The sequence below is a fragment of the Anser cygnoides genome, chromosome 30 (genome assembly GCF_040182565.1).
Source record: "Anser cygnoides isolate HZ-2024a breed goose chromosome 30, Taihu_goose_T2T_genome, whole genome shotgun sequence".
In the NCBI taxonomy this organism is placed as follows: Eukaryota; Metazoa; Chordata; class Aves; order Anseriformes; family Anatidae; genus Anser; species Anser cygnoides.
In genome coordinates this window covers 3,583,154-3,608,116 of record NC_089902.1, presented here as the reverse complement: position 1 = coordinate 3,608,116, position 24,963 = coordinate 3,583,154, and the positions used below count along the sequence as shown (strand labels likewise).

Here is a 24,963-nt window from a genome sequence, read left to right as displayed (position 1 = left end):
CCAAGCTCCATCTGGCTTGCTGTGGCCCTTCTTCCTCAGCAGAATTCTCCTCTTTCTTCTCAGGGAAACACCTCAATCTTATGATAGCGCAGCTCAGAGAGGGGTGAAACAAGGCAGCTGAGAACAGGACTGGTGGACAGAAGGGCTCTTCTCGGTCTTCATAATGGACACTCCCATAAAATATCAGCAGGAGTGTCCAGGAAATGTGAGGGCATTCAACCATCCAATACCTATCCTAAGCATTACAGGGCCTACTGGGATAAAATAAAGCAAACAAAATCCCTACAGCTCAGCTCTGCGTTCAGATGACTTGTTTGCAGGAACCGACTAGTCAAATGGAGTTGAGTTTCCCCCATGTTCCTGCTTCCCTCCTGCTGCACAGCAGGAAGGACTCCTCTTTGATCCCACAGCAGCCCCTGCTCCCAGTACCACCCTCAGCCAGCACGAGCTGCAGCTCAAGCAGGGGAGATGCAGAAAGGTTCTCCTGCAAAGAGAGAGGCTTGGGTGGGGGTGCTCTAAGACTTGCAATAGGTTTTCCTGAGATAAGTCTGTTCTAACCTTTTTCTGCCTTTTCCTCTTCAACAGACAGCAGTGTCCAAATTCAGGAAATGGCCAACAGCAGATCTGTGAGCGAGTTCCTCCTGCTGGCATTTGCAGACACGCGCGAGCTGCAGCTCCTGCACTTCGGGCTCTTCCTGGGCATCTACCTGGCTGCCCTCCTGGGCAACGGCCTCATCCTCACCGCCGTAGCCAGCGACCACCGCCTCCACACCCCCATGTACTTCTTCCTCCTCAACCTCGCCCTCCTCGACCTGGGCTGCATCTCCACCACTCTGCCCAAAGCCATGGCCAATGTCCTCTGGGACACCAGGGCCATCTTCTACCAAGGATGTGCTGCACAGGTCTTTTTCTTTCTCTTCTTTATATCAGCAGAATATTTTACTCTTACTGTCATGTCCTATGACCGCTACGCTGCCATCTGCAAGCCCCTGCACTACGGGAGCCTCGTGGGCAGCAGAGCTTGTGCCCAGATGGCAGCAGCTGCCTGGAGCAGTGGCTTTCTCAATGCTGTCCTGCACACGGCCACTACGTTTTCCCTGCCCCTCTGCCAAGGCAATGCTGTGAACCAGTTCTTCTGTGAAATCCCCCAGATCCTCAAGCTCTCCTGCTCAGGTTCAGACTTCCTAAAGGAACTTAGACTTCTGGTGGTTAGTGCATGTTTAGCATTTGGCTGTTTTGTTTTCATTGTGCTGTCCTATGTGCAGATCTTCAGGGCCGTGCTGAGGATGCCCTCTGAGCAGGGCCGGCACAAAGCCTTTTCCACGTGCCTCCCTCACCTGGCCGTGGTCTCCCTGTTTGTCAGCACTGCTGTGTTTGCCCACCTGGAGCCCCCATCCATCTCCTCCCCATCCTTGGACATGGTGGTATCATTTCTGTACTCGGTGGTGCCTCCAGCAGTGAACCCCCTCATCTACAGCATGAGGAACCAGGACCTCAAGGAGGCAGTGAAGAAACTCTTCGGGTCGGGGCTGCCGCTTCCCTGGAGCCATGGCCATGGCCAGCAGCAGGACGTGGCCTTTTCACTGCTGCTCTCTTTTGCTTCCACATTGTGCTTCTTGTATTTGGATAAGCCCTGAGATCTCATGTATGTTGGTGACAGTCCTGTTATCCCTACATTGGCATCTCTTCAATGTCTCTGCATGCCTCTTGCAAACCTGGTTTCAGGAATACACCCAAGGAGCTGCTTCCTGAACAGACCCGTTGCTTTTCTGGGCCTCACAATGGATCAGAACCCCAGAGTGATCAGTGAAGGACCAAGGGCTGGACTGGGAGGTGCCTTCTTGCTTGCCTATGGCCCAGCAAACAACAACTGGCCTTTGAATTATCTGCCTGGAACTGTCCCAGTGGTGCTGGGTCTGATGGCAAATGGCGTCCTGGAGAGGAATCTGGAGCTGCTCAGTGCCTGGGCCAGGCCTCTTGTGCTGGGCTAGGGAGTGGGGCTGGCCCTGCGGGGCACAGGCACTCTGTGCTGGGGATGTCCCAGGCAGGAGAGCAGGGCTCCTGCAGCTTCACGGCCCTCCATCTCCTGAGCCGTGGCTGGCCCCAGCGCGGGGGCTGCTGGGGAGGCCCAGAGCCGCCTTTGTGCCAGCAGCTGCGGTGCCTTGCGAGGGGCTGGGGCTGTGCTAGTGTTGTGGTTTAACCCGGCCGGCAGGTAAACACCACACAGCTGTTCGCTCACCCTCCCCCCTCCCTCTCTGGGATGGGGGAGAGAAACGGGAAAGTGAAGCCGGTGAGTTGAGATAAAGACAGTTTATTAAGACAGGAATATAATAATAACAATAATAATAATAATAGTGATAATGATAATAGTATTATTAATAATAATGTGTAAGAAAACAAGTGATGCACAATGCAATTGCTCACCACCCGCTGACCGATGCCCAGCCTATCCCCGAGCAGCCGGCCCCCCACCCCGGCCAGCCACCCCTATATATTGTTTAGCATGACGTCAGATGGTATGGAATACCCCTTTGGCCAGTTGGGGTCAGCTGTCCTGGGTCTGCCCCCTCCCAGCTCCTGCTGCACCCCCACCCTGCTCGCTGGCAGGACAGAGCGAGAAGCCGAAAAGTCCTTGGCCTGGTGGAAACACTGCTCTGCAACAATTAAAACATCAGCATGTTATCAGCGCTCTTCTCATCCTAATCCAAAACAGAGCACCCTACCAGCTACTATGAGGGAAAATTAACTCTGTCCTAACTGGAACCAGGACAGATATCCACCCCTTATTCCATACCATTTATGTCATGCTCAGGTTACACTCTGTCCAATACATTCTAATTAATCACCATTTTCATCTATGATATATAGCAATCATGGTAGTGATGACATACATTATTATATTATAATTAGCATACTACAATTCAACTCATGGGCTATTCTCACCCAGTATCAAATCCCCTTGAGGTACACACCGGACCTCCCCATTCTTTTGCATTACCCACCAAGTGCATCCAGGTCCCTGAGCAAAAGCAATTCCACGAATGGGTTTGCCTTTTCCTGAGGCAGGAGTAGCCCAGACTGTTTTTCCCAGCATGTTTCTTACGTGCACTACAGGAACTTTATCCCCTTCTACAGTGCGTAACAGGTTTGATTGGGCAGGTCCAGCTCAGTTGGCAGATCCCCTGGAATTGACTAACCAGGTGGCCTTTGCCAAATGTGTATCCCAATTTTTGAATGTCCCAGCACCCATTGCTTTCAGTGTAGTCTTCAACAGTCCATTGTATCGTTCAACTTTTCCAGAGGCTGGTGCATGATAGGGGATGTGATACACCCACTCAATACCATGTTCTTTGGCCCAAGTGTCTATAAGGTTGTTTCGGAAATGAGTCCCGTTGTCTGACTCAATTCTCTCTGGGGTGCCATGTCGCCATAGGACTTGCTTTTCAAGGCCCAGGATAGTGTTCCGGGCGGTGGCATGGGGCACCGGATATGTTTCCAGCCATCCGGTGGTTGCTTCCACCATTGTTAAGTACGTGGCGCTTGCCGTTGCGGGTTTGAGGGAGTGTGATGTAATCAATCTGCCAGGCCTCTCCATATTTATATTTCAGCCATCGTCCTCCATACCAAAGAGGCTTGGACCGTTTGGCTTGCTTGATTGCAGCACATGTTTCACAATCATGAATAACCTGTGCTATAGTGTCCATGGTCAGGTCCACCCCTCGATCACGAGCCCATCTGTATGTTGCATCTCTACCTTGATGGCCTGGTGTCCTGGGCCCATCGGGCTATAAATAATTCACCTTTATGTTGCCAGTCCAGGTCCACCTGAGCCACTTCAATCTTAGCAGCCTGATCCACCTGCTGGTTGTTTTGATGTTCTTCAGTAGCCCGATTCTTGGGCACATGAGCATCTACATGGCGTACCTTTACAACCAGGTTCTCTACCCGGGCAGCAATATCTTGCCACAATGCCGCAGCCCAGATAGGTTTGCCCCTGCGCTGCCAGTTGTTCTGCTTCCATTGCTGTAACCACCCCCACAGGGCATTTGCTACCATCCATGAATCAGTATAGAGATAGAGAACTGGCCACTTTTCTCGTTCAGCAATATCTAAAGCCAGCTGAATGGCTTTCACTTCTGCAAACTGACTCGATTCACCTTCTCCCTCAGCAGCTTCTGCAACTCGTCGTGTAGGACTCCATACAGCAGCTTTCCATCTCCGATGCTTTCCCACAATACGACAGGACCCGTCAGTGAACAAGGCATATTTCTTCTCTTTTTCCGGTAGCTTGTTGTACAGCGGGGCTTCTTCAGCACGAACCACCTCCTCCTCTGATGATATCCCAAAGTATTTGCCTTCTGGCCAGTCCATAATCACCTCCAAGATTCCTGGGCGACTGGGGTTTCCTATTCGAGCCCGCTGAGTAATCAGTGCAACCCACTTGCTCCATGTAGCATCAGTTGCATGATGTGTAGAGGGGACCCTTCCTTTGAACATCCAGCCTAGTACTGGCAGTCGGGGTGCCAGGAGGAGCTGCGCTTCAGTACCGACCACTTCCGAAGCAGATTGAACTCCTTCGTATGCTGCCAATATCTCCTTTTCAGTTGGAGTATAGCGGGCCTCAGATCCTCTGTATCCCCGACTCCAAAACCCCAGGGGTCGACCTCGAGTTTCCCCAGGTTCTTTCTGCCAGAGGCTCCAGGTGGGACAATTCTCCCCGGCTGCGGTGTAGAGCACATTCTTTACATCTGGTCCTGTTCGGACTGGCCCGAGGGCTACTGCATGAACTATTTCCTGCTTAATTTGTTCAAAGGCTTGTCGTTGCTCAGGGCCCCATTCAGAAGCATTCTTCTTACGGGTTACTTGGTAGAGCGGGTTTACAATCAGACTGTAATTTGGAATATGCATTCTCCAAAACCCCACGACACCTAGGAAAGTTTGTGTTTCTTTTTTGCTAGTTGGTGGAGACATAGCTGTTATCTTGTTGATCACATCCATTGGGATTTGACGACGTCCATCTTGCCATTTTATTCCTAAAACCTGGATCTCTCGTGCAGGTCCTTTAACTTTATTCTGTTTTATGGCAAAACTGGCCTTCAGAAGGATTTGGACTATTTTCTTCCCTTTCTCGAAAACTTCTTCTGCTGTGTCACCCCACACAATGATGTCATCGATGTACTGCAGGTGTTCAGGAGCTTCCCCCTGCTCCAGCGCAGACTGGATCAGTCCATGGCAAATGGTAGGGCTGTGTTTCCACCCCTGGGGCAGCCAATTCCAAGTATATTGGACTCCCCTCCAAGTGAAAGCAAACTGTGGCCTGCACTGTGCTGCTAGAGGGATGGAGAAAAATGCATTAGCGATATCAATTGTGGCATACCACTTGGCTGCCTTTGATTCCAGTTCATACTGGAGTTCTAGCATGTCCGGCACTGCAGCACTCAGTGGTGGCGTGACTTCGTTCAGGCCACGATAGTCCACTGTTAGTCTCCACTCACCATTAGACTTTCGCACTGGCCATATGGGACTATTAAAAGGTGAATGAGTCTTGCTGATCACTCCTTGGCTCTCCAGTTGACTAATTAGCTTATGGATGGGACTCAGGGAGTCTCGGTTGGTGCGATATTGCCGCCGGTGCACAGTTGTGGTAGCGATCGGCACTTGCTGTTCTTCAACCGTCCGCAACCCCACAACAGAAGGGTCCTCTGAGAGACCAGGCAAGGTAGACAACTGTTTAATGTCCTCTGTCTCCAAGGCAGCTATGCCAAAAGCCCAGCGGAACCCTTTTGGGTCCTTGAAATATCCTCTTCTAAGATAGTCTATGCCAAGGATGCACGGAGCATCTGGGCCAGTCACAATACGGTGCTTTTGCCACTCATTCCCGGTTAGACTCACTTCAGCCTCCAATACAGTTAACTGCTGGGATCCCCCCGTCACACCATAAATACAGATGGGCTCTGCCCCTTTATAGCTTGATGGCATTAGAGTACATTGTGCACCGGTGTCTACTAAAGCCTTATACTTCTGTGCGTCTGACGTGCCAGGCCATCGAATCCACACAGTCCAATCAACTCGATTGTCCCTTTCCTCCCCCTGGCTGGAGGCAGGGCCCCTCTAGTCCTGGTCAGAATCTTCGTTTCTGTGTTTAAAGGACTGCCTGCTGGAAGTTGGAGCCGCAAACTTTTCAGAGAACCCCTTTTTCCCAATTGTTTTCTTTTGCAATTCACGTACCCGTGCCTCTAGGGTCGCAGTAGATTTTCCATCCCATTTTCTCATGTCCTCTCCATGGTCACGTAGGTAAAACCACAGGGTGGCGCGGTGTGTGTGCCCACCATATTGTCTTCCTTGCATAGATGAACGTTTACCCCTAATAGTTGAGACACTGGTTTGTACAGGTGGGGAGGAAAATAATCTCTCTTCAAGTTGGTGGATCTTTTCAGAAAGTTTCTCCAAAGTATTCTCTTTTAGCTGGTGGACACTGGTTTGTTGAGGTGAAGGGGAAGATAATCTTTCTTCAAGTTGGTGGATCTTTTCAGAGAGTTTCTCCAAAGCATTCTCTTTTAGCTGGTGGACACTGGTTCGTTCAGGTGGAGGGGAAGATAAATTCTCCTTAAGTTGGTGGACCTCTTCAGAGAGTTTCTCCACAGCTGAGACACAGGCCTTTAGGGAAGAGGAGAGATTTCCTTCGTACTGCCGGAGTATTTTAGTCACTTCATTCACTGTGGGAGTCTCCTCCGCTTTCCAGGCTAGTATTGCCAATGAGCTGGCATATGATGATGGTGCACTCTGTACAAACTTCCGCCACATGGGTAGTGTACACCGGACTGTATCTGGATCTGCGGATGTTTGTACGTCGTCTAGGGCCTTATAAATTACTTCCCGTACGGCCAATTCCCTCAGGTACTGAATTCCCTTCTCCATGGTGGTCCACTTGCCTGGTAGACATACAAGTTCTTCCTTGAAGGGATACCTTTCCTTCACAGCTGACAGGAGACGCCTCCAGAGGCTGCGAGATCGTGCTCCATCTCCAATTGCTTTGTCAATGCATGCGTCTCTAGCAAGGGATCCCAGCCGCCTGGCTTCCTTGCCCTCTAATTCCACATAATTGGCTCCGGTGTCCCAGCACCGGAGCAGCCAGGTGACAAGCTGCTCACCTATACAGCGACCATAATCTTTTCGCACATCTCGTAGCTCACGCTGGTATAGAGTCCGGGTAGTTACTGTTGATTTTTCGACATCCTCATCCTCATCTTCAGTCTCCTGCACCTTTGATGGCCCAGCCTCGTCTTCACTATGCCCAGACTTAGCAGAAGACTGTCTGCGTTCTAAACGACCTGAGCCTCTATACCATTTTTTCACCTTGCCTACAGGGGCAACTTGCACTGCTACAGCTCGTTTCTCTAACCCAGCCACAGGGTCTGCCACAGGGGTTGGAATACCCTCTGCGGGGTCAACTTGCACTGCTACAGCTCGTTTCTCTGACCCAGACACAGGAGTGGGAGCAGCTGCAGGAGCTGGAGCTGCTGCAGGGGCTGGAACTGGAGCGGCTGCAGGGGCTGGAGTGGCTGCGGGAGCTGGAGCTGGAGCGGCTGCAGGAGCTGGAGTGGCTGCAGGAGCTGGAGCTGGAGCAGCTGCAGGAGCTGGAGTGGCTGCAGGAGCTGGAGCTGGAACGGCTGCAGGAGCTGGAGCGGCTGCAGGAGCTGGAACTGGAATGGCTGCAGGAGCAGGAGCGGCTGCAGGAGCTGGAGCTAGGTTGCTAGTAGCATCAATTGCAGCTCGATAGGCACAAGCCAGACCCCAGCACGCTACAGTGATTTGTGTCACTTTGGAACTGCCAGAGTCATGACACCTTCTTTTCAAGCATTCTGCCAGCTTTTTAGGATTTTGCAGTTGTTCCGGGGTGAATGTCCAAAACACTGGAGGTGCCCACTGCTCTAGAAACCTGCCCATATCCTCCCACACTCCCTGCCACTCGCAACTATCCCGCCTCAAGACAGATCTCCGGATGAGATTCCTAAGTAGTTGTTTAACCCTCAACAAAACCTGAAGCGCATTCAGGAGACATAACAACAAGAGCAGGCTGGTCTGAGTATCCCAAGGATATTCAACATCTCGGAGAACCACCGTAACTAGCTCGGGGGATAAGAGGGTGGTGAAGGAGAAAGGGAGAGTGAACAGGGAGGGAAACATGTCTTCCCCTGTCCCCTTCACAGATTGGCTCCCTAACGAAAACAGGCAATAGGTGTAATTGCTAATAGTTTCCAAGATATGGTTTCCAAAGTATAGAGTCGACATCAGTGCTGAGTACAAATACCAGGTTAGAGTCATGACCAGATATTTCATCATTTCATAAGCCATTGTTACACCGCACAGTACCATAACAATCTTAAACCAGGGCCCGGAAAGGATAAACAGTGCAACAGGGAGCACATACAGAAAGTAACGCACCATAAAACTCAATTTGGAAAACAGGCACAGCAGACTGGAGATTAAGGCAATCAACATCGTGACTAGCAACTATTAAGCAGGTCCAATACTTATACCAATTCTAGTTTAACACACTCTGGACAAACTTGTCGATATCTCAACTCTTCGAGCCCCACGTTGGGCGCCAAAAGGGCTGTTGTGGTTTAACCCGGCTGGCAGCTAAACACCACACAGCCGTTCGTTCACCCTCCCCGCTCCCTCTCTGGGATGGGGGAGAGAAACGGGAAAGTGAAGCCGGTGAGTTGAGGTAAAGACAGTTTATTAAGACAGGAATATAATAATAACAATAATAATAATAGTGATAATGATAATAGTATTAATAATAATAATGTGTAAGAAACAAGTGATGCACAATGCAATTGCTCACCACCCGCTGACTGATGCCCAGCCTATCCCCGAGCAGCCGGCCCCCCACCCCGGCCAGCCACCCCTATATATTGTTTAGCATGACGTCAGATGGTATGGAATACCCCTTTGGCCAGTTTGGGTCAGCTGTCCTGGGTCTGTCCCCTCCCACCTCCTGCTGCACCCCCAGCCTGCTCGCTGGCAGGACAGAGCGAGAAGCTGAAAAGTCCTTGGCCTGGTGTAAGCACTGCTCTGCAACAACTAAAACATCAGCATGTTATCAGCGCTCTTCTCAGCCTAATCCAAAACATAGCACCCTACCAGCTACTATGAGGAAAATTAACTCTCTCCTAACTGGAACCAGGACTTGCCCCAGGTGCAGGACCCAGCACTTGGCCTTGTTGAACTTCATAGATTTGGCCTTGGCCCATGAGTCCAGCCTATCTAGGACCCTCCGGAGAGCCAAGCTACTGTCGAGCACACCAACAGTCGCTTCTAACTGGGTGTTCCCTGCAAACTTACTGAGGGTGCACTTAATCCCCTTGTCCAGATCGCTGATGAAAATATTCAAGGGAACTGGCCCCAGAACTGAGCCCTGGGGGTCACCACTAGAGAACGGTCTCCAACTCCATTTAGCTCCATGTCCCACAACTCTTTGGGCCCAGCAACCCAGACACTTTTTAATCCAAGGAAGCAGATACCCATCCAAGCCTCGAGCAGCCAGTTCCTCTGGGAGAACGCTGTAGGAAACAGTTTCAGAATCCTTACTGAGGTCTAGATAAACCACATCCACGGCCATTACTTCATCCACTGAGTGCATCACTTTGTCACAGAAGGAGTTTGGACTTCTCAAGTAGGACCTGACTTTGATAAAGCCCTCCTGACTGCGCCTGATCACCTGGTTGTCTTCTAAGTGTTGCATGATGGTACTCAAGATAATCTGCTCCATGAACTTCCCCGTCACTGGCCAGACTGACAGCCCTGAGGTTCCCCAGATCCTCCTTCCAGCCATTTTGTAGGCGGGCATCATATTTCCTTGTCACCAGTTGACTGGGAACACCCCTGATAGCCAGGACTGCTGATAAATGATGGAAAGCGGCTTGGTGAGCACTTCTGCCAGCTCCCTCAGTACCAAGAGGGGGATCCCATCTAGCTCCATAGACTTGTGAATATCCCCCACGAGGGATGCCATACGAGCAGTGGTGCCTGCTCACCAGGAACCGGGCCAGCTTCCTACAGAGCTGCCGTACGAGGAGCATGGCCACCAAAAAATCTGAGTTATCAGACTCAGCTCAGAACTGGTGAGATACCACACAAATAAGGGTGTAGAGCCAGCAGGCAAAGATGTGCAGGTCTGGGAGTCCCTAGGACAGCCTGGTGTGGAGAGCAGCAAGAGCTGTAGCAAGGCTGAGAGTCCCAACAGGACCCAGGTCTTTGTGTCCATGGCTCTGGCTGTTGTCTCTGCCACTGAGGCATAGGAGGAGACAGCTTATCGGTAAAGCACCAGGGCCTCATTGCCTCCTTGCCCCCAGCCATGAACCAGGCAGGGCTCGTACCATGCTCCTGCACTTGGCCATGCACATCCCCATCTCCTCCTGCCCCACAAAGAGCCCTGAGCAGTGTGTGAAGGGAAAGGATCTCCCTTCCCAGGGGCTGGCGGTCAAGGCCTGGCCCTTGTGCTTGGTGAAACACATCCATTTTTCCTACACATCAGTGTCACCTTCACATTGCCTTTGTCTCCTTGTCCTCACTGCCTCCAATGCTCTGCTCTAACGAGCTCCAAGGGAGGCTGTGTCAGTGCTGGCCCTCAGGGGGACACTGCAGGAAACTTGCCTCTGACTTGGACTCCTTGAGAGATGTCTTCAATTGTCTCTCAGTGCCTGAGCTTCGTGGGCTCTTCACGAAAGCCCCCCGAGTGGGGATGCCAATGCCTTGGGCTGGGCGTCCGGTGCTGAGCTGGGCCGGGCTCGTGGGACAGAGAGAGCTCGTGGCAAGAGGGCCGTGGTGCAGAGAGACAGCTGTGCCCAGGAGCAGCTCCTGTGCACAGCGCAGCAGGGCTGGGGGCTCTGACCGCAGGTGGCACAGGGAGAGGAGAGAAGGAGAGAGGGCTTGGAGGCAGTGAGGAGCCAACAACAGAGGGCAGCGTGTGGCAGGACAGATCTGCAGGCTCTTGGCACCGTGAGTCTCTGGCTGCAGGGCCATGCAGGTGGGGTTGCCAGAGGGGTCTTCTACAGCTGGCATATCTGATGCCTGATAGCATCTGTCGGGATGGGTCTCTCTGTTTCTCCAGCTAGGAGTAGAAGATGCTGTAGAGAATGGCATTTATGGTTGCAATTTTCAAGAGAAAGACCAAGGCAGGGACTACCAGAAAGGCAAGACTTTTTCTGCACTCGGTGCCTGAAGAATCCTGCAGTGGAGGGGAGGCAGGTTTCATGGTAATGAGCTGTCAGGATTTTGCAGGAGACTGAGACTCCTAGAGCATTGCAGTGAGGGACCAATATGCCATCAATGAACTTCATAAAGTCCCTTCCCACACCTCAGCCCACAGACTGCTCCAACATCATCATTGTGGTCCTCTCAGGCTTTATCCTAGCTGATCTTTGGGAGCCGCAAACTCTCCAATGTCCAGTGCCCTGCCTTTGGGAGGTGTCTGCGGGCTTGAGGGGAGCACAGATCGTTTGCAATGAGCAGGAGCTGCCTCCTCTGCATGCAGAGCTGCAGCCCAGAGGGTGTGCTGAGTGTCCGTCTGTCCCTCCCTGGCCTTGCCTCCCCTGGCAGCAGCATGCTGCCATTCCTCTTGGCTTCTCCACCTGGCCGTGCTGCTGCTGGTCTTGTTTCCAGGCTGCCTGGGGATGGGGGTTTCATGTGCCGATGGAGTGACCCCTCGGGGTGCTTGGGGGAAGGGGAGTACGGGGACAGGGTGAGGGGTCTGGAGATGGGCACTTGGAGCCTGGATTCCTCTGTTCTCAGCAGTGTTCAAGCTCTTCTCAGGAGAACCTCCTTAGTGCAATTGTCCTGCAGTCGAAGAGATGCCAGCACAGCTGAGACCAGCACTGATGGACAGACTGGCTGTCGTCTCTGTGGGACGCTCTGCACTAAGGGACAGTCTCTTTGCCTCTGAGGATCCAAAAGGTTTTGCTTGGAGTGCAGCAGAACGCCGAGGATTTGTGCCTTAGAATCATTCCTCAGGTGTGGTGGGGCAGGTAAAAAACAAAAATAGAAAACAAATAATTATATAACTAAATCTTCACACCTCTGCTCTGCAGTTAGGTGAACTAGGAGCAAAACTGGGGAAATCTCTGATATCAGCAGTAAAGTGAATCTGAGACTACCCCATGTTCCTACCATGTTACTACCATGTTACTACCATGCTACTACCTCTGGCTGTAGTGCAGGACTGATTCTTGCATTGCCCACAGATGAGTCCCCTGCTCCCAGGGACACTCTCAGGCAAAATCAATGAAAGAGACCTTCAAAATATCTGCCTAGAAATGGGCAATTTTTGGTGATTTTAAATGAGAAAATGGAAAGAGTTTTCCTCTGATATGCCTGTGGTACATTCTCACTGCCTTTCTCCTCCTTGTACAGGGCCTCATGACCAGAATTAGCAGATGTCCAACAGCAGCTCCATCACTGAGTTCCTCCTGCTGGCATTCGCAGACACGCGGGAGCTGCAGCTCCTGCACTTCGGGCTCTTCCTGGGCATCTACCTGGCTGCCCTCCTGGGCAACGGCCTCATCCTCACCGCCGTAGCCTGCGACCACCGCCTCCACACCCCCATGTACTTCTTCCTTCTCAACCTCGACCTCCTCGACCTGGAATCCATCTCCACCACTCTCCCCAAAGCTATGGCCAATGTCCTCTGGGACACTAGGGCCATCTCCTATCAAGGGTGTGCTGCACAGGTTTTTCTATTTGTCTTCTTGATTACAGCAGAATTTTATGTTCTCACGGTCATGTCCTATGACCGCTACGTTGCCATCTGCAAGCCCCTGCACTACGGAAGCCTCGTGGGCAGCAGAGCTTGTGCCCAGATGGCAGCAGCTGCCTGGGGCAGTGGCTTTCTCAATGCTGTCCTGCACACGGCCACTACATTTTCCCTGCCCCTCTGCCAAGGCAATGCTGTGGACCAGTTCTTCTGTGAAATCCCCCAGATCCTCAAGCTCTCCTGCTCAGACGCCTACCTCAGGGAACTTGTGCTTACTGCAATCGGCTTCTGTGTAGGTATTGGTTCTTTGTTTTCATTGCGCTGTCCTATGTGCAGATCTTCAGGGCCGTGCGGAAGATCCCCTCTGAGCAGGGCCTGCACAAAGCCTTTTCCACGTGCCTCCCCCACATGGCCGTGGTCTCCCTGTTTGTAAGCACTATCGTGTTTGCCTACCTGAAGCCCCCCTCCATCTCCTCCCCATCCAGGGACCTGGTGTTGTCATTTCTGTACTCGGTGGTGCCTCCAGCAGTGGACCCGCTCATCTACAGCACGAGGAACCAGGAGCTTAAGCATGCACTGAAGAAGCTGTTTCAGTTGTCTTCCAGAAGCAATTAGCTGCTGCTCTGCTGCTGCAATGGGAAAAACTCACCAAAAAAACCCACGGTGTGAGACACAGCCTTGCAGTGCCAGGTACCAGGTCCACCAATGCTGGCCCCAAACTGTGAGAAAAAAGTAAAAATGTAACATACAGAAGGAGAGAAGATGGATCCTGATGATACAGGACTGCAGGCACCTGTGGGCAGTACGGACACTGACCTGCGGTCTCCAGGCTCCCTGGGTGGGGAATAGGAGAAAGAGGCCAGTGCCTGTCCTGTGCCACCTCCCCGCCAGCCGTGCCCTCCCACAGGTGGAGTATTTCTCCCTTACTCGTGCACCTGCAGTGCTATGCCTCATCCTCCTCCACAGGGAGATGAGCCACAAGCCTGGCTGTGTGTGAGGGAGCAGCAGACTTGTGCAGAAAAAAAGCCAGTTTCATGGCACTGGGGCATCTGAAGGGTCCAGCCCCTGTGGTTGGGTCTGTTCTCTGCAGCAAAGGGCTGTCCCCAAGCCCCAGCTCTGTGGTTGCTCCTGCAGCTCTGAGGACCACTCCAAGGGCATCACAGTAACGATGCTCAGGACCTAGGAGGGTCAGCCCGCCCATGGATCGCAGCAGGAAGTTGGTAGGATTCCATAGTACACAAGGACACGGACACTTCGTTGCTCTGTTTTCATGAACATCATTATTACAAATTGCTACAAATCCCTACCTGTAAAGCAACTACATGTTGCAAGAAACTTCTAAGTTACCACTAGGAAAGCAAATATGGGCTTGTGATGCTTTCCCTAAATCTGCACCAATAAATACTATTTGAGGTGCTACTGGTATGACACTCATGAATCCACTTGGTGGAGGGCACAAGGCAGGGCACCTTCCCCTACTTTCTTTGGGGCCAGTCATGATAGCTCGTGAGTAACGTGAACATCATTGGGTAACCCTAACGACATGCCTCCAGACTGTGTTTCTGGCTTGTTCCAAGGGTAAACAACTAAGCAAAAGGGCACCAGAGGGCTGTTGGCATAACTGCCTTGAATAGAGAGAACGTCAAATAGTTGTCTACCTTGCCTGGTCTCGCACAGGACCCTTCTGTTGTGGGGTTGCTGAGAGCCAAAGCAGAGCAGGTGCCGATGGCTGCCACAACGGTGCACCGGCAGCAATAGCGCACTGACCTCCAAGTCCTCCAAGCTCAAGAGCTGTGTATTCCTGTGAGCAAAAAGTCAGGCAAAGGAGGCAGGAGACCTGCTTGGATGATCAAGGAGGTCCTGGAGTGACTGAAATGGAAGAAGGAAGCATACATAATGTGGAAAAGGGGACAAGCCACTCGGGAAGAATATAGGGACCTTGTCCGAGGATGCAGGGAAGCGACAGGGAAGTCCAAGGCCCATTTGGAGTTAAATCTTGCAAGGGGTGTCAAGGACAACAAAAAGGGCTGTTTCAAACACATCTGTTACAGAAGGAAGACAAAGGAAAATGTGCGCCCACTGCTTAATGAGGTGGGTGCCCTGGTGACAAAGGACAAAGGGAAGGCAGAATTACTGAATGCCTTCATTGCTTCAGCCTTCACTGCTAAGACCAGCCCTCTGGAATCTCTAACCTTAGAGACAAGGGAGGAACTCTGGAGAAACGAGGACTTTCCCTCGGTTGAAGAGGATCAGCTCAGAGATCTCTTAGGCAAACGTGACACCCACAAGTCCATGGACCCCGATGGGACACATCCATGAGTGCTGAGGGAGCTGGCGGATGTTACTGCTGGCCCACTCTCCATCACCTTTGAAAGGTCTTGGAGAACAGGAGAGGTGCCTGAAGACTGGAAGAAAGCTCATGTCATGCTGGTCTTCAAAAAGGGCAAGAAGGAGGCCCCAGGCAACTACAGCCCGGTCTGCCTCACCTCCATCCCTGGAAAGGCGATGGAACAGCTCATCCTGGAGGTCATCTCCAGCATGTGGAGGAGAAGAAGGTGATCAGGAGCAGTCAGAATGGGTTCACCAAGGGAAACCGTGCTTCACCAACTTGATAGCCTTCTACGATGGAATGACTAGCTGAGTGGGTGAGGGAGAGCAGTGGATGTTGTGTACCTTGACTTCAGCAAGGCTTTCAGCACTGTCTCCCCTAACATCCTCACAGGCCAGCTCCGGAAGTGTGGGATGGATGAGTGGTCAGTGAGGTGGATTGTGAGCTGGCTGGATGGCAGATTTCAGAGGGTTGTGCTTAGTGGAGCAGAGTCTAGTTGGAGGCCTGAAGCCAGCTGGGTCCCCCAGGGATCTACACTGAGTCCAGTCCTGCTCAACTTATTTGTCAGTGACCTGGATGACGGAACAGAGTGTACCCTCAGCAGGTGTAAAGATGTGCTGTGTTTCAGGTCAAAGTGCTGTGCTTTGAGTCAAAGGTCTCCTCAGGCTCTCCTCAAAGCTCAACTCAAGCTCTCCTGCTCAGATGCCTACCTCAGAGAAGTTGGGGTACTTGGGGTGTTCAGTGTCTGTTTAGCATTTGGTTGCTTTGTTTTCATTGTGTTGTCCTACATGCAGGTCTTCAGGGCTGTGCTGAGGATGCCCTCTGAGTAGGGATGGCACAAAGCCTTTTCCACGTGCCTCCCTCATCGGGCCGTGGTCTCCCTGCACAGCATCACTGCCATGGTTGCCTGCCTGAAGCCTCCCTCCATCACCTCCCCATCCCTGGACATGGCGCTTTCAGTTCTGTACTCAGTGTTGCCTCCAGCAGTGAAACCCTCCTCTACAGCACGAGGAACAAGGAGCTAAAGGAGGCACTGAGGATGTTATTCTAATATACAGCATTTCCCCATCAATGACGTACCTGCACATCTTCCTCACATATACCCAGGCAAGGCAGAAACACCTTTGTTCATGTATTTCAAAATTGCCTTTCAATCTTTGAAATATTATTCCAATTAAAGTATTTTTTCATCTCACTTCTATCTCACTATTTCTAGCTTTTATTTATTTATTTATTTATTTATTTTTAACCCAGAGATCTCATGTACAGGTGCTGATATGCTCTTGGTAATTAACGAAATAAAGGAACCAGCAGGTAGTCATTTTCAGTGACTCATGTTTCTCATGATTTCTCTTCAGTTACAGCAGAGGTTGTGGGATTGAAGAGCCCAGCTGCAATGTGGAGGAAAAGCAGAGATGTGGCTGAGGGACTCCAAGTATTTTCTGTATTAGTCTGTACCAAAAAGTTCTCCTAGGCCTCTGAATTCAGTAAAAGAGATCAAGCATGAGAAGAGCACGTATTGAGCGGAAGGCCATGAAAAGCCACCAGGACAAGGGCCAGTTTCTGCCCCTGCAGGGGACTGAGCCTGGGCAAGGCCCAGCTTGGGAAGCAGCCCTGTCGGACGTTCTTGGTGGGCAGTGAGCTGGGCAGGAGGCAGCCGTGTGCCCTGGCAGCACAGGAGGGAAGGCTGAGGGGCACCTCACCGCTGCCTGCCAGGAGCTGCAGGGACATCAGGAAGAGCCCAGGGCCAGGCTCTGCCCCGTGGTGCACAGGGAGCCCTCCTCCTGCCACACCGCGTGCGGTGGTTGCAGCAGAGGGGACCCCCAGCCAGCCCCTGCATGGGGCTCTGCCACCCGCCTCGCCCCGGCCCTCTCCAGCGCCCTCCTTGCCGCTCTCTGATGCACGCCAGCACCTCCCCGTGCGTGCCGGCCAGCACATCTGCTGAGGGCCAGTGCGGCTGCTGCAGGGGCAGGGAGCTCAGTATGGCCCTTGCAGCCCCCTGCCCTGGGACTGCCCCTCCCCTTGCCCTCGGCCCCGGCCTTGTCTCTGCTGGCAGGAGCGCTCTTGGCATGCGCTTCCTGGCCTCCCCTCGCCTGCGCACAGCTGCTGCCCACTCAGGCTGTTGGCACAAACGTGTCCTCACAAGCAGCACCACCCCTTGGGCTGCTTCTCCTGGCCTCCCCCAGCTACTGCCTTGGCTCCTTGTCTCTGCTGGGCCCCACCTCCTGCACCGAATTGCATCCCCTGGCTGTCATCTCCCTCTCCCATGCCCTCTGGGGTGACAGAGCCAGAGTGGGGTTTGTTACCTTTACTTGATATAGTTTTGTGTATTTGCATTGGTGATGGCACAAAAAGACAGCTCCTTCACCAGTGATGTACATCCTTCTTCATGTTAGGACACAACTCAACGTCCTTCACTCTGCTTTATCTCACGGATGAACTGGATTAGGTCTCCTTGATTATTCTGAGGCACAATGCAATGCTTTTTGCCTTCTGACACTCCAGCACAATATGTGTGACTTTCCCTTACTCTGTGCATTGACCTGACGGGTCATTTCACATTTTTCACTTTGAAAACCTAAGTTTGATGGGGACTATTTCCAAAGTGGGGCAAGCTGATGGGTTCCTTCTCAGCCAGTTGAAGCATGTTATACTTGAGTTTTTCATCCAGAGTTTGCTAAAGATGACCCAGGAAGGTAAATGCATGTTCAAGTGTCTTGTAGGAATCAGGGAAAGTATCATGGGTTTCCAATGGCCATTTCGAATCTAGGTCAGTCCCAGGAACCCACTGAAGAAGGGTGTTGTCTTTGAAGGGGTTTCCTGGGCTGGGCTGGGCTGCAGTTACAGGGACAAAGACCACTGCTGGCAGTGGAGGTGCCCTGGGAACTCCACCTGGCTCCACCTGATTTTCCCAACGTGCTCCGGTCTCCTGCAGGTCTTTTCTGACATCTGCTGGTCCAGGGAAGTGCCTCAAACACAACGGGGCATCAGGAGGTTTTCCCTGGTTATGCTTATGGTCACACAGCAAAGCTCTGCCCCAATACCCAGTAATTTTTTTAATACTTAACTAAAAAAGCAACTACTCATCAGCTCAAATGACTCAATCACTTCCGCTAAATGTCTCACATGAAGTGTAATTTCTATCACGAAGAAATGTGATTTTCTGTTTTCTATATTCATCGCAGGAGAAGAAATCCTGGTGTTCACCTGTACTTGCTTGGTCATCGCTTTGTCTATCATGGTGTGCTCCCTCATCTTCCAGGAAGAAAACCTGACTTGATTACACAGACCCTGCTGAATGTTCCCTTTCCAGCTGCCTGTCTGGACCTATGCACTTCCCATGGTTCTCCTGCTTTGCCCTCCCCTTACTCTTGGATCATTCAGACCGCTCTCACCAACCCAGTTGCTGCTTTTTCTTTTTTTTTAATGCAGAATGGTTTCCTGTTGTTTGTTTTTAAATTGGAAAAACCCTGCTCTTCCTACCTCAGCAGGGCTTCAAAGGAGTAACCCTAGACCAATATCTATAGGAAAATGATGCTCTAAACTGAAATGCAACAAAATTCAGCCTTTAAAATGAGGAAAGATTTCTATTAGATGCTCTTTGAAATCTTCCTCCTTAACTACACCATGAAAGCTTTCCAATTAGCTCTACAAGTCTTGAAGACTTGAAGAAAATCATGGGAGAGATATGGCTGCTTAGGACATTCTGCATTTTAATGAGCTCCATGGTGTATTTTGGTGCTTGGTCTATGAAGCTCAGGTACTGAGAGGAGAATGATGCAACTGCTTGAGAAAGTAAAGTCAGGAGGAAAAGTTGAAGTGACTTGGAGTATTAATGGGCCCCACTGAGGGCTCTTACTAACAAAGCCTCCCCAGGGACTTGTTAGGGCAGATAACTGGAGGCCATGATTCCAGCCAGGCAAAGCGCTGTGCTGAGAAAAGTCTTGGTTGGTTTTGGTGAAGCAGAAGGGCCAAGGCCTGACCCCAGACCCTGGGAGGGGAGGTCCTGCAGCCCCCCGTCTGGCTCAGGGCTCTTCTTGGGGTCTGTATGATGTGGTGGGCAGTGTGATGCCACGACAAGAACTTCATCATGACACCTCCCCACCCCTGCACAGGGTATCAAGGAAGCAGTGAGGCCCCATTGCAATGACTATATCTCGTCTCCTCAGAAGCTCTAGGCAAAGGGACAAAAAGGTCAGGGCTGTTGGGGCCTTCCATTCCTGCCAGCACCCTCTGCCTTCTCCTCTGCAGGCTTTCCTATGCTGTTCCACACTTTGCCCTATTTCCTTGAAGGCTGCAGAAACTCATCTCTGTCCACCACCTTGCTCTCATCCCAACATTTCCATCATTTCACCAGTCTCTCATCAGCCCTCACCAGCTGTTCCTTGAAACACAAAGCTAGAGTCTGATCATAGGTACTCACCAGCATCTCCCAAGGCCTGGGCCTGCTGCTGGCCTTGCAGCTTCTTGGCTAGACACAGCCAAGCCTTGGGCCTCCTGCTGTCCAGTCCTGGCCTCAAGCAGAAGGGACAGGACAAGCCCTCTGCGGGCCTTCTTTGTGTCTGGGTCCTCCTGGGGATGGAGACAGAGGAGATCCCACAGGCAGCATGCCAAGCAGGGGCCTTCTGCTGGCCTAGCAGGGCCACTGGCAGATGTCAGCCCCAAAGTGCAGATCCCAGGGAGAAGCCAAGGCTGACCTGCCACCTCCAGACACAAGGGACCTCACAGTCCCTTTGCGTGACACGTTCCTGCTGCTGCCCTATCAGCTGCAGAGACAGAAGTGACCTCCCAGTCACTGCCCCAGTCCCATTCCTCCTGCTGGGGCAGGACATCCTGAGGCAGAGCTGAGCTCAGCAGAGCATTCCCACCCATCTCCTCCTTGTGGCCCACAAGCTGATCAGATCCATGGCCCCTCACACTCATCTCTGAATGCCATGGGACTACACGGCAACCTCACGGTTCCTGCCCTGCTACAGGAGAGGGCACGGAGGTGAGGGGAGGAGACCCAGGGAGGAGAGGGGTTGGAGGTGAGGATGTTAATGTACAGGAGGACAGGGTTTGGATGTTAGTTGTTCATGTATGGCATTAGGGACTGCGGTGAACATTTCTGGGTGAGAGCTTAAGCAACTATTGAGTGGGAGGGTTTGGTGTTGTGCTTGGGGTGTCAGGTCTGTGGTTAGGGTATGTGCAAGCTCCTTGGTTTAGCATTTTGTTTAGGTCTGCAAGGATACTAGATTTTATTAGAGCATTTAAATGCTAGTGTTATGGGCAGGGATCAGGGTGAGCAAGAGAGTAAAGGTAATGGAAATGGTGTTATGACTAATTTTGGTTTCAAGGGATATTGTGGTCAAAAATTAGAGCAGTGGATTCCTGTCAGGGTGTGGAGTGGCATTTCGATTTAGGTATTAATGTTACAGGTTAAAACAGGGCCTCACATGACTGCTTTAAGTCTGCATTATTGTGGGATCGACATTACCTGAGCATTTTTACCTCTCCAAAATCATTAGCTACTGCTGGCCAAGCTCCTCTTCCCTCCCCCAAATCTCACATCTCTCCTGGCCAGGCTTCTCCTGACTTCCCCATATCAGTCATCTTCTTAGGGGCAGCTTTCTGATGGCTTTCATGAACTCTGAGTGTCTGTCTCACCTCGGTTGGCTACTCTGCTCCTGAGAAAGAATCAGCTCCCAAGCCAGCACGGAGAAGGACACAAAGGCTGTAGGAGCACCCTGCACAATGTGCCCAGCAGCTCTGCACCACCACAAAAGCAGCCCTGAAAGATGAGTTCAGGCAAAAGCAGATACCTCTGACATGACAACCCCAATCCAAGACCTCTTCCCCTATGGGGCCTACCAGCTACTTAGGAAGAGAGGATCTCACAAACTGTGTGCAGAGCAGATGCATCTGGTGTCCTATCATGGAGACCAGCAGATGTGAGCCTAAAGGCACAGATCCCAGCCAGGAGTCAAGGGATGACCTGTCAGCTGCTTCTGGAAAAAGTCACCTCACAGGCCACGTAACAGCCATTAGCTTCCTACTGGACTTGGAGCTTCTGAGGCACCACCGAGATCATAATAGCACACCTACAAAACACCCCCTTTTTGGCCCAGAATCTGCCCAGGTAGAAGAGATCTGGTTGTGATCCTTCCAGCCCATGGCACACCTCCTGGGCTCCCAGCCTCTCTGACACACAGGAGCCAGTGCCGTGCCAGTTCGGGGAGGTGCTAGGGCAGGAGGGACCTTGCAGTCAAATCACTCGCCAGACTCCTTGGCTGGGGCTGCTGCGTGCCCTGGGGCTGCAGAGCTCTCCTCTGCCTGCTCACAGCAGACTGAGCCCTTGAGCTGTGGTGAGTCCACCTCGGAGGAGATCCCCCCTTAGGAGGGAAGTGCTGCAGCGCAGGCCGGCTGTGCCACTGCCGTGCCCACTGCCTGTCCCTGCCTGCAGTCCCAGCACAGCCCCACAGCAGCACTGGCACCAAGCTACAGGAGCAGCCGGGCCTGACCCCACCAGCAGGGCTCAGCACCAGAGGGAGGCAGTGACAAGAGAGCAGCTCGGCATGGCCCAAGCGCTGGTGCTCCCTGGCCGTGCTGCTGGGATGGGACTCTTTTCCTCTGCAGCCCTGCACATGGCACTGCCCCTGCAGAGCCAGAGCAGCTCTCACAGGAAGGACGTCACACAAGGAAGGCAGTGCAGGCTCCTTTCTTTTATTTCAATTCACAGAGGGCCTGGCTCCTGATATACAGAATCTCTGAGCTATACCCGACAGGTACATACTGTAGAAGAAATGAGATGAATCATATCATTTTAGGGGGCAACTTTAGCCGTATTAAAACAAAGTCCTGTAATCAAAACACTCATAAATACACAAACACACAAGAAAAAATCATATATATAATATTAGTTGTTCTTCCAGTCATTGACATTATTAGTCATCTGCAGATGTAGAATGAAAATTTATTGCTTTCAAAACACATCTAGTCATCAATTTCCACAGAGCATGCTTGAGCTCCTTGCTCCTCATGCTGTAGATGAGGGGGTTCACTGCTGGAGGCACCAGCGAGTACAGAACTGCCACCACCAGGTCCCTGGATGGGGAAGAGATGGAGGGGGGCTTCAGGTAGGCAACCATGGCAGTGCTGACAAACAGGGAGACCACGGCCAGGTGAGGGAGGCACGTGGAAAAGGCTTTGTGCTGGCCCTGCTCAGAGGGGATCCTCAGCACGGCTCTGAGGATCTGAATATAGGAAAAAACAATGAAAACAAAACAGCCAAAAGCTGAAGAAACACTACACACAAGTGCTCCAACTTCCCTGAGGTAGGCATCTGAGCAGGAGAGCTTGAGGATCTGGGGGATTTCACAGAAGAACTGGTCCACAGCATTGCCTTGGCAGAGGGGCAGGGAAAAGGTAGTGGCCGTGTGCAGGACAGCATTGAGAAAGCCACTGCCCCAGGCAGCTGCTGCCATCTGGGCACAAGCTCTGCTGCCCACGAGGCTCCCGTAGTGCAGGGGCTTGCAGATGGCAGCGTAGCGGTCGTAGGACATGATAATAAGAGTATAATATTCTGCTGATATGAAGAAGACAAAGAAAAAGACCTGTGCAGCACACCCTTGATAGGAGATGGCCCTGGTGTCCCAGAGGGCATTGGCCATGGCTTTGGGCAGAGTGGTGGAGATGCAGCCCAGGTCGAGGAGGGGAAGGCTGAGGAGGAAGAAGTACATGGGGGTGTGGAGGCGGTGGTCGCAGGCTACGGCGGTGAGGATGAGGCCATTGCCCAGGAGGGCAGCCAGGTAGATGCCCAGGAAGAGCCCGAAGTGCAGGAGCTGCAGCTCGCGCGTGTCTGCGAATGCCAGCAGGAGGAACTCGCTCACAGAGCTGCTGTTGGGCATTTCCTGCTTCTGGGCATGGGGTCCTGCCAAAGGAACAGAAATACAGTAATAATATAGCGAAGCGATCTGAGAAAACGATTTACATTTCTAAATTGATCCCCTCAAAGCACTTGCCCAATTACACGCAAACAATTGGGAGATCCATTTCCTGCAATAGATTCAGCTGCTTTGTGCTGGCATGTCTTTGACTGCAGGACAATTGCACTAAGTAGGTTCTCCTCAGAAGAGCTTGAACACTGCTGAGGGCAGAGGAATCCAGGCTCCAAGTGCCCATCTCCAGACCCCTCACCCTGTCCCCGTACTCCCCTTCCCCCAGGCACCCCGAGGGCTCACTCCATGGGCAGGTGAAACCCCCATCCCCAGGCAGCCTGGGAACAAGAGCAGCAGCAGCACGGCCAGGTGGAGAAGCCAGGAGGAATGGCAGCGTGCTGCTGCCAGGGGAGGCAAGGCCAGGGAGGGACAGACGGACACTCAGCACACCCTCCTGTGCTGCAGCTCTGCCTGCAGAGGAGGCAGCTCCTGCTGGGGACAGCGGGGGCTTGAGGGCAGAGGCTGTGCTGGTGGCAGAGGAGAGCAGGGGGTGTCCCAGGGAAGGCGCCTGCCCTGCAGGGGCTGCCAGGGCGGTGCCTGAGCCCTCCCTCGCACAGCATTTCTGGCAGCAGCTCCCTCTCACTACCTGCCTATGTCCCTGCTGCCTACAGCTATCCCTGGCAGCAGCTCTTTCTCTGTCCCCACGTCTCCTCCCTGTCCATTCTCACAGACCCCATCCCACAAGATGTGTGCTCAGATTCACTCACATTCCCCTCCACTGCAGGAATCTGAAAGCACAGAATCCAAAAAAGCCATTTCCCTTCTGATAAACCAAGCCTCAGTCTTCCTCTGGAAATTTCCTCTAATAAATGCCATTCTCTACAGCATCTTCTACACTTTACTGGAGAAACAGAGAGAGAACTATCCTGAGAGGTGCTGTCAGGCATTGGATGTGCCAGCTGTAGAAGACCCCTCTGGCAACCCCACCTGCATGGCCCTGCAGCCAGAGACGTACCTTGTCAAGGGCTGTGCAGATTTCTCCTGCAGGCAGCTCTCAGCATCCTCCCACTGCCAACTGCCTCCAAGCCCTCTCTCCTTCTCTTCTCTCCCCGTGCCACCTGCGGTCAGAGCCCCCAGCCCTGCTGCGCTGTGCACAGGAGCTGCTCCTGGGCACAGCTGTCTCTCTGCACCACGGCCCTCTTGCCACGAGCTCTCTCTGTCCCAGGAGCCCGGCCCAGCTCAGCACCAGACGCCCAGCCCATGGCATTGGAATCCCCCCTCGGGGGGCTTTGGTGAGGAGCCCACGAACCTCAGGCACTGAGAGACAATTGAAGACATCTCTCAACAAGTCCAAGTCAGAGGCAAGTTTCCTGCCGTGTCCCCCTGAGGGCCAGCACTGACACAGCCTCTCTTGGAGCTTGTTAGAGCAGAGCATTGGAGGCAGTGAGGACAAGGAGACAAAGGCAGTGTGAAGGTGACCCTGATGTGTAGGAACACTGGATGTGTGTCACCAAGCACAAGGGCCAGGCCTTGACCCCCAGCCCCTGGGAAGGGAGATCCTTTCCCTTCACACACTGCTCAGGGCTCTTTGTGGGGCAGGAGGAGATGGGGATGTGCATGGCCAAGTGCAGGAGAATGGTACAAGCCCTGCCTGGTTCATTGGTGGGGGCGAGGAGGCAATGAGGCCCTGGTGCTTTACCGAGAAGCTGTCTCCTCCTAGGCCTCAGTGGCAGAGACAACAGCCAGAGCCATGGACACAAAGCCCTGGGTCCTGTTGGGACTCTCAGCCTTGTCACAGCCCTTGATCCTCTCCACACCAGCCTGTCCTAGGGACTCCCAGACCTGCACCTCTTTTCCTGCTGGCTCTAGACCCTTGTCCGTGTGGTATCTCACAAGATCTGAGCTGAGTCTGATAACTCAGATCTTATTGATGGCCATGCTCCTCGTAAGGCAGCTCTGTA

General features: G+C 52.5%; 2 protein-coding genes across 2 annotated transcripts; one reads left to right on the top strand and one right to left on the bottom strand.

Annotated features, from left to right (window-relative positions):
- The first annotated feature begins 608 nt into the window (after window positions 1-608).
- On the top strand, window positions 609-13,372 carry LOC136787731 (olfactory receptor 14J1-like). Its single transcript, XM_066985048.1, has 2 exons — window positions 609-1,522; window positions 13,054-13,372. Exons 1-2 carry the CDS (start codon window positions 609-611, stop codon window positions 13,370-13,372), a joined length of 1,233 nt encoding a protein of 410 aa, XP_066841149.1.
- An 8,637-nt stretch (window positions 13,373-22,009) lies between these two features.
- On the bottom strand, window positions 22,010-23,265 carry LOC136787730 (olfactory receptor 14C36-like). The gene has a single exon (XM_066985046.1). The coding sequence runs from the start codon at window positions 22,970-22,972 to the stop codon at window positions 22,010-22,012; it is 963 nt and encodes a 320-aa protein (XP_066841147.1). The 5' UTR covers window positions 22,973-23,265.
- Between the last annotated feature and the right edge of the window lie 1,698 nt (window positions 23,266-24,963).

Excerpts from the sequence above, each read along its gene's own strand:
- LOC136787730 (XM_066985046.1), bottom strand. The coding sequence starts at position 22,972 with ATGCCCAACAGCAGCTCTGTGAGCGAGTTCCTCCTGCTGGCATTCGCA.
- LOC136787731 (XM_066985048.1), top strand. The coding sequence starts at position 609 with ATGGCCAACAGCAGATCTGTGAGCGAGTTCCTCCTGCTGGCATTTGCA. Across the intron at positions 1,523-13,053 it reads GCAGTGAAGAAACTCTTCGG|GTATTGGTTCTTTGTTTTCA; the intron begins GTCGGGGCTGCC and ends GCTTCTGTGTAG.